The sequence below is a fragment of the Topomyia yanbarensis genome, chromosome 2 (assembly GCF_030247195.1).
Source record: "Topomyia yanbarensis strain Yona2022 chromosome 2, ASM3024719v1, whole genome shotgun sequence".
Classification (NCBI taxonomy): domain Eukaryota; kingdom Metazoa; phylum Arthropoda; class Insecta; order Diptera; family Culicidae; genus Topomyia; species Topomyia yanbarensis.
Window position 1 is genome coordinate 339,052,269 of NC_080671.1, and position 14,758 is coordinate 339,067,026.

Genomic DNA, 14,758 nt, shown 5'->3' on the forward strand with positions numbered 1-14,758 from the left:
TCAAAATAATATGCTATTAAATACGAAAAATTCTCTTAGATGTACGAAATGAATTCGTGCGACCAACGAGATTGTTCGTACTATACACAAACATTTATTAAAATAAACAAAACATTTCGTTTCATTCACGAAAAATAATGTCGTTTTCAACGACGACATTCGTGCAATGTACACTAAACAAGTAAAGTTTACGGAAACTTTCGTTCATCAAGCGGTCATTTCTTCATAACTCAATAAAATCGATTTTGCCAGATCTGTTTCCTTAATTAAATAGAATCGGTGTTGTCAAACAAAGATTCCAAAAGATCGAATGAAAAAATAAGAGGATGATAAATACGAAAACTTTTCTAAGATGAACGAAAAGAATTCGTGCGACCAACTAAATCGTTCGTAATATACATAAACATTTATTAAAATAAACGAACCATTTCGTTTCTTTCAGGAAAATTAATGTTGTTATCAACGATAACATTCGTGCAATGTTGCAATAAATAAATAAAATTTACGAAAACATTCGTTTATCAAGCGGCCATTTCTTCGTCCCACAATAAAATCGATTTGGCCACATCGATTTTTTTAAATAAAAAAATATCGATGTTATCAAACATTGAACGACTAAAAACAATAAGAGACTAATAAATACGAAAACTTTTCTAAGATAAACGAAATAAATTCGTGCGACCAACGAAATCGTTCATCACATACAAAAACATTTATCATCAACGAATCATTTCGTTTCATTCACGATAAATAATGTTGTTATCAGCGATAACATTCCTGCAATGTTCCTCAAGCGGCTATTACTTCACACCACAATCTTTCCCCAATAGAGGTGAACAGGTCGAAATAAAATCGATTTTGCCAGATCGATCCTTTTAGTTAGTTAAAAAAATCGTTGTTGTTAAACATCGATCTTAACTCATCGATTGAAGAATTAATATGCTAATGAATACGAAAACTTTCCTAAGATGAACGAAATAAATTCGTGTGAGCAATGAAATCGTTCGTAATATACAAAAACTAGAACTAAAATAAGTGAAACATTTCGTTTCATTCTCGAAAAATAATGTCGTTATCAACGATAACATTCGTGCAGTGTACGTTAAATGTGTAAAATTTTTGAAAGCTTTCGTTCATCCAGCGGCTATTCTTGTACATGAAATGAACGAAACCTACTATTTACAATGCACGAAAAAAATTCGTTGCAGAAAACGACGAATGAATTCGTGCATTGCATGATCGATTTCATTATATTTACGAATTTATATTATCAGTGTAACGCAAAAATTGCCCAAAATTGACTCCCCCCTTCCTCCATGTAACAAATTGTCACTGATTTTTCTTGCCCTCCTCTTCCTTTTATTACGCAACAAATATTTAAAAAAAAAAGTTTCTGCATTATAAACATGTTACGTGACGTTCTAGCTTACTCCCCCTCCCCCATATGTCACAGCATGCCACAATACATCGTACCCCCTCCTCTCCTGAAATCGCTACGTGGTTTATGAATGGTCCCCCTATCAAAATATCACATGAGCAAACACCGCACGTTCGGACAACGACTCTATGAGTTGGCACATTTATTATCTGATTTCCGAATATGGTGAGTATATTACATACGATTGGCGATTCTACGTTGAAACCGCTCGCAGATAGCGCTGGAAGGAAAGTGTTACTGATTTGATTCTGTTCTGTCATAGTGCATATATTTTCTGTAAACATTGGTAAAAAATGACTTTTAAACACCAAATTACCGATCAATTTGTTGATAATTGTTTATGAAAATGAAGGAAAAGCATCATTTTATAAGATGACGAGTAAACATCTTGCGAAAAGAGTGTAAAACATAGTGGTTTCTAATATTATTCGCAGAGCTTTATGCGCGCTGTTTCGAAATGTAATTTGTTGAGCACCGTAGCCGCCGCAACAGCATTTCCCATTCGTCCTAAGTTAAGCTAAACCTTCATGAGATGGTGTAAATTCATGAAACTCTCCAGATCAGGCGAGGAAAGAATATATCCGGCTAATAGGAAAGTGTCAGCTTTGTATCATGCACAGCCGATCATTCTCTCCGATAGTCTTCACTGAATCTCCTACGTAGTTCAAAATATGAAGGAGTTTGACATTGGTACTGATTGGGTCTCGGTTTCGAGTTGGAACTTTATTTATGGAATGATTTTTCATAACCACAATAATACCCCGATTACATTTCGAAGAAATGTATGAGTGAAATAGTTGCAAATGGCTGTAATTTCAGAATAATTGCAAATAAAACTAAATTTCTTACTCGTTTCATTCATATTTTGGCAGTGGTAAGCTTTTTCCGAGAAGATAATGAAGATTTTGTTGTAAGCTACGACTCACTTACGGGTGAAAAAAAGCAAACTGTATCACTTTGCCAGTTCATGAGCTGAATCATAGGTGTCGCATGATTAATTTTGGCTTTGCCGCAAATCGCCAATTAACAGAGATTACATATCTTTTCCTCATTGTTAATTTGGCAGTTATAAATCATTTTACTGAGTTGTCTGATTCATAACATCATAACATTCATAACCGCTTCGAAATACACTGGAAACTCTTTCTAGGCATTAGTGGCAAAAAGAAACAAACATATCAGTATGACCAGTGATCGACCGAAAATAAAAGTTACAGAGACAGAACATGCTTCGTAAAACCAGTTTCAAATATATTTGAATATAAAATTCGGGAATAAACTTTAAGCGAAAAATCGGACAGAGATCCTTAAGCATAAGAATCGCTTAAAAAATTCTCACCCGTTAATCTCGGCAAGGTTAAACCTCCAGTATAAAAACCGATTCAAAAAAAATCGTACACAGGAGCACCCGTATATCGTGATGTTCAAGATTAAAAGTCGGCTAAAACTACTTGTATAAAAATCGGATATTTGTTTCTGGTTTCAATACTGAAGGTTTTTTTATCCGACTCTTACAAAGGAGGGTCTCTGTCCGATTTTATGCTTGAAGTTTATATCCGGCTTATATGTTCTACTATATTTGAAGCGGATTTGAAGTCAAATTTGTGGGGCAGTTTTGTACATACATTTTGTAGCTATATTTTACATAAATTGGATATTGATTAATCGTTATCTAGTACAATTTGCGTCATACGCGAAAAAAAACACTTGTATAGTCATTAGAGTGGCTCGTGGTTGCATGGGAAAACTTAAAAATGATTTTAACTAGCGGGCACAGCACTTTTTTAATTCCTTTTATGGTTTAAAATGCCTGTGCAAAATTTGGTAGCGGTTGGTTGCTTCCCGGGATTGCGCATTTTGTTCAAAGTTTGAATCAGATTTTATATGGGAAATTTTTTTTGCATTTACGTTAATAAAGAACGCTATTTCACTCAATATGAAAAAAACTGCCTAATAAAACTACAGTTCAAATCTTGATAAACAACTTTGTCGAAGACGGTAACTAGCTACGAATTTAAAAAAAAATAGTTATAACGATTTGAAAACTTATGGTTCAATCCAAATGCAGAATTTTTATATTTTTCCCTAAGCTGCCAGTGCACCGCCGACATCGACATTTAAAACTTAAATAAATGAGAATATATTCTTCGCAGAGACTGCGAAGGTAACTTCGAGAAAGTTGTTAACCAAGGTTTGAACTATAGTTTTATTAAACCGGGTTTTCATATTGAGTGAAATAGCGATCATTATTAATGTAAATGCAAAATAATTGATTTCCCCATACAGGGTGTTTGATTCATGGTTAAGAACCTCTCGGAGGGTGATAGACTGTCATATTTGGAGAAATAAATTCTTCTACACATACCATCAAATCTCAATCGTTACAGAGTTATTGAACTTTTTGTGTTAAAAAAAGTTATTTGTCTTGTAATACCTTTAACTTTAAAAGTATACTTTGTATTTAAAATCTTTTAGTTCCATTCGAAAGGTGAGAAAATTTCCTATTGAATGGTGTTCTCATATCTTTTGCATTATTAGTTTTAATTACCTTTTAGCTGTAAAGTAGTTAAAAGTTAGTGCTTTTGAGGAGGTTTTCGCTAATTTTCTTGAAATAATGAAGTATGATTATAGCAATATCCATTATCCAAAAGTTGGGTTTTAAGACGATTCATAATTTGTTCTTGGACGTCATATTCCTATCTCTTCTCATTTTCTTGTAATTTCATTACTATTACTGATGTTCAAGATTAAAAGTCGGCTAAAACTACTTGTATAAAAATCGGATATTTTTTTCTGGTTTCAATACTGAAGGTTTTTTTATCCGACTCTTACAAAGGAGGGTCTCTGTCCGATTTTATGCTTGAAGTTTATATCCGGCTTATATGTTCTACTATATTTGAAGCGGATTTGAAGTCAAATTTGTGGGGCAGTTTTGTACATACATTTTGTAGCTATATTTTACATAAATTGGATATTGATTAATCGTTATCTAGTACAATTTGCGTCATACGCGAAAAAAAACACTTGTATAGTCATTAGAGTGGCTCGTGGTTGCATGGGAAAACTTAAAAATGATTTAAACTAGCGGGCACAGCACTTTTTTAATTCCTTTTATGGTTTAAAATGCCTGTGCAAAATTTGGTAGCGGTTGGTTGCTTCCCGGGATTGCGCATTTTGTTCAAAGTTTGAATCAGATTTTATATGGGAAATTTTTTTTGCATTTACGTTAATAAAGAACGCTATTTCACTCAATATGAAAAAAACTGCCTAATAAAACTACAGTTCAAATCTTGATAAACAACTTTGTCGAAGACGGTAACTAGCTACGAATTTAAAAAAAAATAGTTATAACGATTTGAAAACTTATGGTTCAATCCAAATGCAGAATTTTTATATTTTTCCCTAAGCTGCCAGTGCACCGCCGACATCGACATTTAAAACTTAAATAAATGAGAATATATTCTTCGCAGAGACTGCGAAGGTAACTTCGAGAAAGTTGTTAACCAAGGTTTGAACTACAGTTTTATTAAACCGGGTTTTCATATTGAGTGAAATAGCGATCATTATTAATGTAAATGCAAAATAATTGATTTCCCCATACAGGGTGTTTGCTTCATGGTTAAGAACCTCTCGGAGGGTGATAGACTGTCATATTTGGAGAAATAAATTCTTCTACACATACCATCAAATCTCAATCGTTACAGAGTTATTGAACTTTTTGTGTTAAAAAAAGTTATTTGTCTTGTAATACCTTTAACTTTAAAAGTATACTTTGTATTTAAAATCTTTTAGTTCCATTCGAAAGGTGAGAAAATTTCCTATTGAATGGTGTTCTCATATCTTTTGCATTATTAGTTTTAATTACCTTTTAGCTGTAAAGTAGTTAAAAGTTAGTGCTTTTGAGGAGGTTTTCGCTAATTTTCTTGAAATAATGAAGTATGATTATAGCAATATCCATTATCCAAAAGTTGGGTTTTAAGACGATTCATAATTTGTTCTTGGACGTCATATTCCTATCTCTTCTCATTTCCTTGTAATTTCATTACTATACTTTTCCTGTAACCGACTTGCAAGTGCTTAAAAGATTCTAATCTAAAAAATATGCTTTATATCCTTATTTACAAGATTTCATCGGAAAGCTGAGAAAATTTTCTATCAGTGTATGTACAAATATCTTTTAGTTAAGTGTACTAAATGATTTTTTACTAACGAAATAACTCAAAATTTGTGTTTTTGGAGAGTTTTTTAATTATTCTAATTATTTATCAACAAAATTTATCGTTACTATTATTCATTTGACGCCCCTTAATGTTCTCTATAACTTTTTATTTGACACTTTGTCTATATCTCCTTTCATCTTACTGCAATTTAATAGTTAACACAGCATGACCTCGCCACAAATGTTGTGGGTTCGAAATCGTTATTTTTGCATGTGCACGATGTGATAAAAACGATTTTGCGTCGAAACCAAAAGAGATAATTGAATGGAGTCAAAGAAAGAACTGTAGAACTTGCTGAGATGCATTATTTCCATGATAATAATGGTGATGTTTATTATTCACTATTTTAAGAAAATTAACGGAAATGCTAATAATAGCACTAACTTTAAACTTATTTACTTCTAAAAGAATACTAAATTCACTTAATTGAAAGGTATTAATACATTTTCCTTTGTAAAATTTTCCTGGCTTTCGAATAAAAAGAAAAAAAGTACAATAAGTGCCATACTTTTTCAATTAGAGCTGGTATTAGTGAAAATGAGATAAAAATATCCAAGTTGAATAACCCAAACACATGAAAATAAGAAAAGGTAGGTGTATCATGTCAAAGAACGAATTATGCAGCTCTTCAAGACTAACAATCTGAATTTTTAAAATGATGAGGTTAACTATTAGGATTTTCAAGAAATGAACGAAAAATCGATTAAAATTGTTTAATTTTCAATAAATTACTTTGAAAAGGCTACTTAAACTCATTAGCTGAAACGTGTGAGGGCATCACTCAATGCAGAATTTTCTCACCTTCCCAGTGGACCTAAAATATTTGAAATATAAAGTATACTTTTTGAGTTAGAGGTATTTTAAGACAAACAAGTTTTTTACACAAAAAATTCAATAACTTTGTAATAGTTGAGATTTGATGGTATGTGTAGAACGATTTTTTTCTCCAAATATGACAGTCAATCACCCCTCGAGAGGTTCTTAACCATGAACCGTCGTCGGTTGTCACGGTAAAGATGGACACGTCTATCATTACCAGGACACATGTTAGTGAACTCGGGTGATTCGTAGTTATACTGCCTAAGCTCGACCCTCATTAACAGAAGACAAAGATTAAGCCCGTACGATATTAAGCCTGTTCTAATGACACCGCCACTTCTAGTTTTCCGATCTGTTTACTTCACATCCTTGCTCTCACTTGAGTACTATGGCTCTAAGTTTCATTTCTTTCCCTACCCAGTAATCTCTAGCTAATTGAATGTCGTTAAAACGTAAAAAAGTTTTTTACACAAAAAGTTCAATAACTCTGTAACGGTTGAGATTTGATGGTATGTGTAGAACAATTTTTTCCAAATATGACAGTCTATCAACCACCCCCCCCCCCCCCCAGAGGTTCTTAACCATGAACCAAACACCCTGTATAAAATTCCATACAAACTTTGAACGCAATGCGCAAACCAGGGAAGTAACCGACCGCTCCAAAATGCACATGCATTTGGGACCGCAAAAGGAACTCAAAAAGTGCTGTGCTGAAAAATGTCATATTTCGAGCCACTCTAATAGTCACGTTCGGACTTTCCACTAATTTTTCATTCAACTCCTTTATGTACTCCTTGGTCACGATATGTAATCTGTTTATCATGACCAAACTAGTTTTGATAGGAAGAAGGCTCCAGCTTGATTTAATCAGAATCCCATTTTATCACACAGTGTTTTATTCGATTTCAGGCTACCAATTGATCATGAGAATAGACTTCTGAAAACAAGACTTACAGTCCGGTAATATAAAACATAATTCCATATCTTTATTCGATTTTTAAGCTCATTAGTTTCAAGCTTTTCGATTGAATTCCAGGGAATGAATATCGCGGTCCCATTTTAGCAAAATCGTCATACCTGTGGAAGAATGTAATACAACGGTCAGCCTACAACACTACTCAACCGACGACCAATCGTATACTCACGTGACTTCTAAGTTGGTCTCAAAACCCGCTTTTGCTGCCGCAAGCTGCGACCCGATTGCGGTGAAATTAGTCGACGTCAGCTTAAGTCCGAATGCCCGACATAAGGGAACGCGAGCTTTCAGCATCGCCGTAGCAATGCCCCGTCCCCGGTATCGTCGGTTGATGGCCAAACCATACGCGGTCAGATATCGATCGACGCCGTACCGTTCGCCAATGTTGAACTGATCCGTCATGTACTCATTTGTCTTTATCAAATCCCGCATTTGTTCGCTTTTCAACTACATTTAAACATTTATTCTTACACCCATTCCAGATTATGATTATTTACTTACTTCTAAATCCGCCAACTTCTCACCGCATTTGACATGAAGCAAGTTCGCTCCAACAATCTCGTCCGATCCTTCCTTATAGCAGACGATGGTCGTCTTTTCATTAAAACACCATTGCCAAAAGCCAATGATTTCCGCCAGCGAAAGTTCGTCCTGCGACAACTGTTTGTTCTGACAGAGCGGTTCATCGTCCAGGAAATTTTCCATAAAATGATTGATCATGTCATCGTAACGGTCCTCCGTTAAATCCTCGACACGGTACGTTACCAGCTGGTCGCTATCAACGTCCTTGGCTTGGAAGGTGTACCAAACGGTAGGAAAGGCAGGTTCTTCCGGTCTTGTCCAACCCATTGCTAGAGCCGTTTTAACAGAAATCACTTGATCTAGTCACTTCTACACTAAAATATGGTCTGCGAGAGACGAAAAACCGCCGAACACTGTCTTGACTTATCTCGTTTAGTATGTACACACAGGTTGCACCTTAGATAAGATTCTGCCACAATCAGCTGTTGTTGAAATCGAAAGATATGCAAAGAATAAATCATTCTGTTTACATACCAGTTCGGTGACAACAGCGACCGCATGGATCAGATTCGCATGTGCGCAAGCGCAATCACTTAACTACAGCTGTAGTAGGCGCGTCACTACGCATCATGCGCGTGACACGTTTATCTGAACGGGCAAGAGGTCGACACGCTGTACTGCCAAGTTTTTGTGAATCAGTGCACTGTAATGATTTTTTCCCAGTTTTGGGGAACTTTGTATTGCGGTCATTATTCAGATTTTCTTTGTGGTTGCCCATCATTGCAATACAGGTTACAAATTGCATGAATCCATTGTAGTAGGGAGCGAAATGATTGTCTATTGATGTAGCTAAAGATTAATTTCTGGCAGGCATCGCTGTCATTGATGATTTAAATTTTCGTATCACTTAAGCACGAGTTTCACGCCACTTTGGTAATTAAAGGAGAAAACCGAAATCAGAATTCCACAGTAACTGGAGGAAGAATGGCCAGTACTTTCAAACGTCCTAACCTTTCCATAAAAGATGTCGTCATCAATTGGGAATATAACACACAACAGTGCAATGAACCCAAAAAGGAGCCGGACTGTCAACATACGAGGCTATAGTGACATCCAATGGAGATGATTAGCAAAACATCACGGCTATAGCAAGAACGCGCAAGTAATACACCACATTGTTTGAGTAAGTTAGATTGTGTCATAATGGGCGATGAAACATACGTCAAGGCAAATTCCAAGCATGGTACAAGATAAATTTAAGCAACAAAAGTAATCAAAGTCTTCGAAAAAATACTTGGTTTGGCAAGCTCTTTGAACTTATGAACAGATAAGTGAACTGGATAACTGACACTGTCAATTCAGATAATTGCATTAAAGAATGAAACGCTTGTTGCCTTCTTGAAAAAAAACGCAGTTGTCCCGTGCTGTTTTAACCTGATCGTGTCACTAAAAGAAAATGGTTGAGAAGCGGTACACCTTCAACAACGTGCAAGTCGCACTCTCCAGATTTGGAATTAATTACTAACTAATAAAGCAATAAATTAGAGTAAATAAGGTGAAGGTGAAAATAGAGGTTATGCTTACGAACTTCGCCTTTAACGAGTTCTACCTTGTCAGGCATTCAGTACTTATGTTATTCAACAAATTAGCCCAGGCGAAACCAGTCGTTTTGCAACTTGTAACACGTGGTTGATTCTCATATATATGGAGGATGAGAAAAACAATGTTTGGCTACAAGATCTGATACCACTTACTTGAACCGCGGGCGAACGACCAGGAGGTTAAAGCCCCAATAAACAAACTTAACTTATTTGAACCGTGGCCATTAAAAGATTCCTGTCACATTTGGAAAAAATGGAATTTATTATAAAGGACACATTTAGGAATTAGACGGGCAGGGTCAGCTAGGATTTCGTCCTAGCTGACCCTGCACGTACAAAACGCAATGCGATACACGTTACATCTTTTCACATCCTAGTCTCCAATACGATTACCTGAAAAACAAACAATAGCCAAATTCGTGGCTGCTGGTCATACAATATTGACGGCAAAAACTGCGTCTAGTATCTCAAAATTAACAGTCAGCATCATCATTGAGGAAGTCGACACTGGTGGCCCGTAAGGGGACAAAACAAAAATGAAATCAGATATTCGCGAACATGGACATGGCAGTTACCACGATAATAATACGGAAGTGTGCAAGAGAGATATGAACGACCACCAAGACACGGTTGGTTATGAAAAATATATCTCAGTCAGTAAACAGGTCAATCGCACGAGATCTGTTGGACAACCATTAGCGTTTGATCATTTTCATTGTTTACGTCGTGTAAATATATTAAAGACTCAAGGCTTCATTTAGCTAATGCATTGAACCGACTTAAATAAACGAATTATATAATAAAAATTTAGAAGTTTCATAGAACACTGAGTACAAAAACTGTCCCAAAATTAACATTTATCGCTAGTGATGGCATCTAATAAAACTCATTTTATGCTAGATATTGGCCTGAATAAAGAAAGTTAGTTAAATCATACGCAAATTGGATTTATCTAATAGATTAGAGCACTGTACGCTTAATAGAAAACGTCAGGCATCTCACTCAAGCGTGCTAAACAAAAACATTTCAATTAGCTGATGACATAGTTGTAGCCGAGACGACAGTTTTTTTTTATTTTCGCATCATTTTAATGCAATAGTATTTCTATTGACACTCAATTTCATTTTATGTGGGGAATGCGGGCCGTATTGAAACACTGTTAGTCTGGAAAATCGAACAATAAGCAAGAAAAACGTGAAAAAGTCATCAAGCCAAAATCTTCTTGATGAAAATTAACGATGAAACGTCTACCTGTTCAATAATGAAAAAATAATTAGAATCAGTCAACATACCATTGAGATATGGCCTTTTGAAGTAAACATTCCAACTTTCATCTATTTTTTTTAAATTACACGTTATATTTAACGTTTGGTAGACAACCCTATTTCCATATTTTTCAGTGCACCATATTAATAACACCATTTGTACATTATATTTATGTAATAAAATGGTAAGGATTTCCTTTAAAAATCGCGACACGTATAAACGATCTAAATAGTCAATGGACAAACATGGATTCACGCTTGAAGTCTGGTAGAAAACCCATCTATGACCGCATACCACATCCAAACTGTTATAACTTTCGATTCCGTCAATGAAATATTTCCAAACTTGCAGGGGATATACTTGATTACTATAGCTTTTGAATGCCATGTACTAAATAAGTAGACAAATATTTTTTTGTTCATAGAGATTGGACCAAACCCGTGGGTGTTTGCTGGTAGCTTATGAAACGTATCATAAAACTTCAAATCGTCATATCTCTCGAATCCCTCGATGGATCATTTTGAAATTCACTGAGAAGATGCTTGGATACTGTATCTGTCGAATGCCGTATGCCAAATTTATGGTCATTTTTTTTAGTTATTAACGGTTTTAGGAACACCGTGACGTCAGTTTTACAACCAAAATTTCAATTCCTTCCAAAATGTTTTCTTACAATTTTTAGATAAAAATAATTGACACGTATTTTTTGGTTTGGCTAAATATTATATTTTTTTTCAAGTTATCCGCTTTTGAACTTTTGAAGTCTATAAAATTGAACATTTTTCAATCACTGATAACTCGGAAACGACTCGATATATGGAAAAAAATATGAAATAAAAAGTTGCGTTTTCAAATAAGCTTACCAAAAAAAATCACAATTTTTTTGTTATATAACTTATGAAATTTGCAATTACTTGAAACAAATTGAATTTTTTTAAGGTTGGACCAAATTTTTTATTTATTATTTTCTTTAAGTATTAAAATCATGTTAAAAAGATTGTGTAAAAAATTGGCAGTGGAATTCTTTGCGAGATATTACAATTATAAACAAAAAAACGTTTATAATCCACCTAACAGTGTGATGAGACATTTCTTATAACTCTTATCACTCTCTTCGGATATTATATCGTTTGAGAACATTTAGAACTTGATGCTTCGCGATGTTTTGATAACACATACTACATGGGATAGTGGCAGGACTCAGAGAATCGCTCAAATCAGCATAGGACAACATCAGTGCTAGAAATCTCAAACCAAATCAATGGGAAAGCAAAAAAATCGACTTTTTTCTAAAGGTGACTTCCCAGTAGTATCCTTGATTTGAATTATTATCGCTAATCCTAATGCCAAAGAACAAATAAAAACCTCACGAAAACAAACCGTTTGGGAAAATCATCATCATTACTGGAATTTTCATTTTCACGAAACTTTTCGATAACCTTCCGTCACTTGCGTTAATGCAATGGGTGCTCAGTGCTCTGAAAATCTAGCGAAATCGTCTTAGGGCACCAGCGGGTCTAATTCAGAGCTATCTGCGCGGCGAGTTAAATCTGCAAAGAATACTAAAAAATAATTTCCGTTCCATAATTTTCAGTTCAGCAATTCGAGAAATCGTGCTCACCGCAAGCCATGAAAAATAGACTACGTTGTGAAGTGATGGTCACTATTTATTAAAAAATCACGATTAAATTAAAAATAAAACTATTAAAAAATTTCAAATAGTTTATAATTTTCACAAACTTATTAGGAAAAATTGTTTAATAAGCTTTCGTAATATTGTGTAGGAAAAAAACTGAAAATATCAGTATTTTCTCTATCTGCAACATATAAACCCTTAAGTATACCAATTAATTGGTATACGGATTGGAATAGGTTCGCCAAATTTTGGAAGAAGTCTATAAAATAACCCCTTGAAAACTACCTAAAAATTGTTGTAGTTCGATGCAATAAAAAAATCTCCAAAAAAGAAATGTACCTATTAATGTGAAACACAGCGAATAATACATACAATAAAGACCCATTTTTATCAGTCTCATGGTGTATTTTAGGCTGACAAAATGGGAACATTGACTAAATCGTGCATTTTTTTTTCTTTATAATAAACTGAAGCTGTTAAAATATTCTTCCCGTCCCTTGATGTAGTCTGATAACTATTTCTGATTATGATGAACTTTTTATTTTCGCATATTTCGCATATCTTCATGATAAGGAAAACATGCTCAAGAAAGGATTTACTCGAATTCAGTCTTGTTCGTCTGCTAGAGCCCATCAAACATATGTTCATATTTGGCTGATAAAATCGGAATTTCAATGTGTTATATTAGATATTCAGCATTCGAAGAAGTTTCTTTTGAACGAGTGTAGAACGACTTTGTTTCTACTTACTTGAAATCAGCGGCGTAGCCAGAAATTCGGTTTGGTGAAAATCGATCATACTGTCCAAACGGAATAATTCCGAAACCGTAATTTTTGAAGTTTTAAAATTATGCAGAATTAATTTTTCTGAAAATAGTAACAGAGTTCGTGTCTTTAGCGAATTTGTTGAAACTTTATTGTAGTCATGAATATTAACCTGAGAAAATTCACCATAAATACTTCTTGGACGATATACCGTCAAAATTATTTTATCGAATGATGCGCTGTTTAACGTTTGTAAAACTCATCGAAGATACTAAACCTCCGAAATTGGCGGTTTCAAAATGATGCTATCTTGACCTTAAATTACTGTTTTTAAACATTTGACCTATATATATAATTGGTCATACAACAAAAATCAAATGCTCATCAAAATCGATCAGGACCTGCTAGATTCGAATGGAAATCGTAATTTTTTATAAATTTCTCTCTACATTCGGAAAGTGTTATCCTCGTTATTAATCATATTACGTTTTCCTCTCAACTCGACGCATTCCCAAAATAAAAACCTGTTTTAATCCACCTAGTGGTGCAATTGTGCTTGTTTATTTGTCCAGACTACGATTCCATGGCTGGTTATGTTCAATACAATGGTGGAAATGAATATTACATGTTCAATACGATTTGCACATACATACAATGGATCGACAGCCACGATCTTGAGACGCTATGTGAAACCAGCGGCGGATCATAGAGAAAAATCCGGGAGGTCCGGGTCCTGCCGAAAATTTTCAACTTGTTAAGGAATATTAAACTAGTTTTAATTTTAAAGTAGCAACCCCTCACTGCATACTCCCTCCGGGCCGGTATGATTGACGATTTTTGGAGTGATTGCATAACCTTTCTATATGAGAAAGGCAAAAATGTACCAAAGTCCAAAGAAGTCAATTTTTGTCAAACATCTCAATGTTTCATGCATTTTAAAGTCATTTGGCATCAAAAATACAAATTTGGTTTTGAAAATTTTTCATTTCAGTTTATATGGGAATTTGCTGTGTGATTGCACTCTTCAACTCGTAACTCCGGAACCGGAAGTCCAATCAACAAAAAATTCAATAGCAGCCGATGGGAAGGTTGTACCTTTCATTTGAGACTAACTTTGTGCAGATCGGTCCAGCCATCTCTGAGAAACAGAGGTCACATTTTTTTCTACATACACACACATACATACACACACAGACATTTTTCGATCTCGACGAACTCAGTCGATTGGCATATGACACTCGGCCCTCCGGGTCGGGATTAGATTGACGAATTTTAGAGTGAATGAGAAAGGCAAAAACATTTTTAGCAAATGTTGAAAGTTATGCATTTTTCTTGGTGAGCAGTTCTATGTTTCATAGACATTAAATCAATTTTAACTTCGCTTTCTATTAAATAAAGACCCTTATTACAGTACATCTCTACAAAAGCGAGCTCAATTTGAAAAGAAATCTGAGGATTATGATTGATTACAGAACTCTGGAATTTTCTATTGGAATGTTTTCAGGCAGGAATTTGA

General features: G+C 34.7%; 1 protein-coding gene across 1 annotated transcript; it reads right to left on the reverse strand.

Annotated features, from left to right (window-relative positions):
- Window positions 1–7,443: 7,443 nt before the first annotated feature.
- LOC131684046 (uncharacterized) lies at window positions 7,444–8,368 on the reverse strand. The gene is made up of 3 exons (XM_058966564.1): window positions 7,955–8,368; window positions 7,623–7,900; window positions 7,444–7,554 (listed from the first exon to the last, which is right to left on the reverse strand). The coding sequence occupies exons 1-3, from the start codon at window positions 8,300–8,302 to the stop codon at window positions 7,464–7,466; spliced, it is 717 nt and encodes a 238-aa protein (XP_058822547.1). The 5' UTR covers window positions 8,303–8,368; the 3' UTR covers window positions 7,444–7,463.
- Window positions 8,369–14,758: the final 6,390 nt, after the last annotated feature.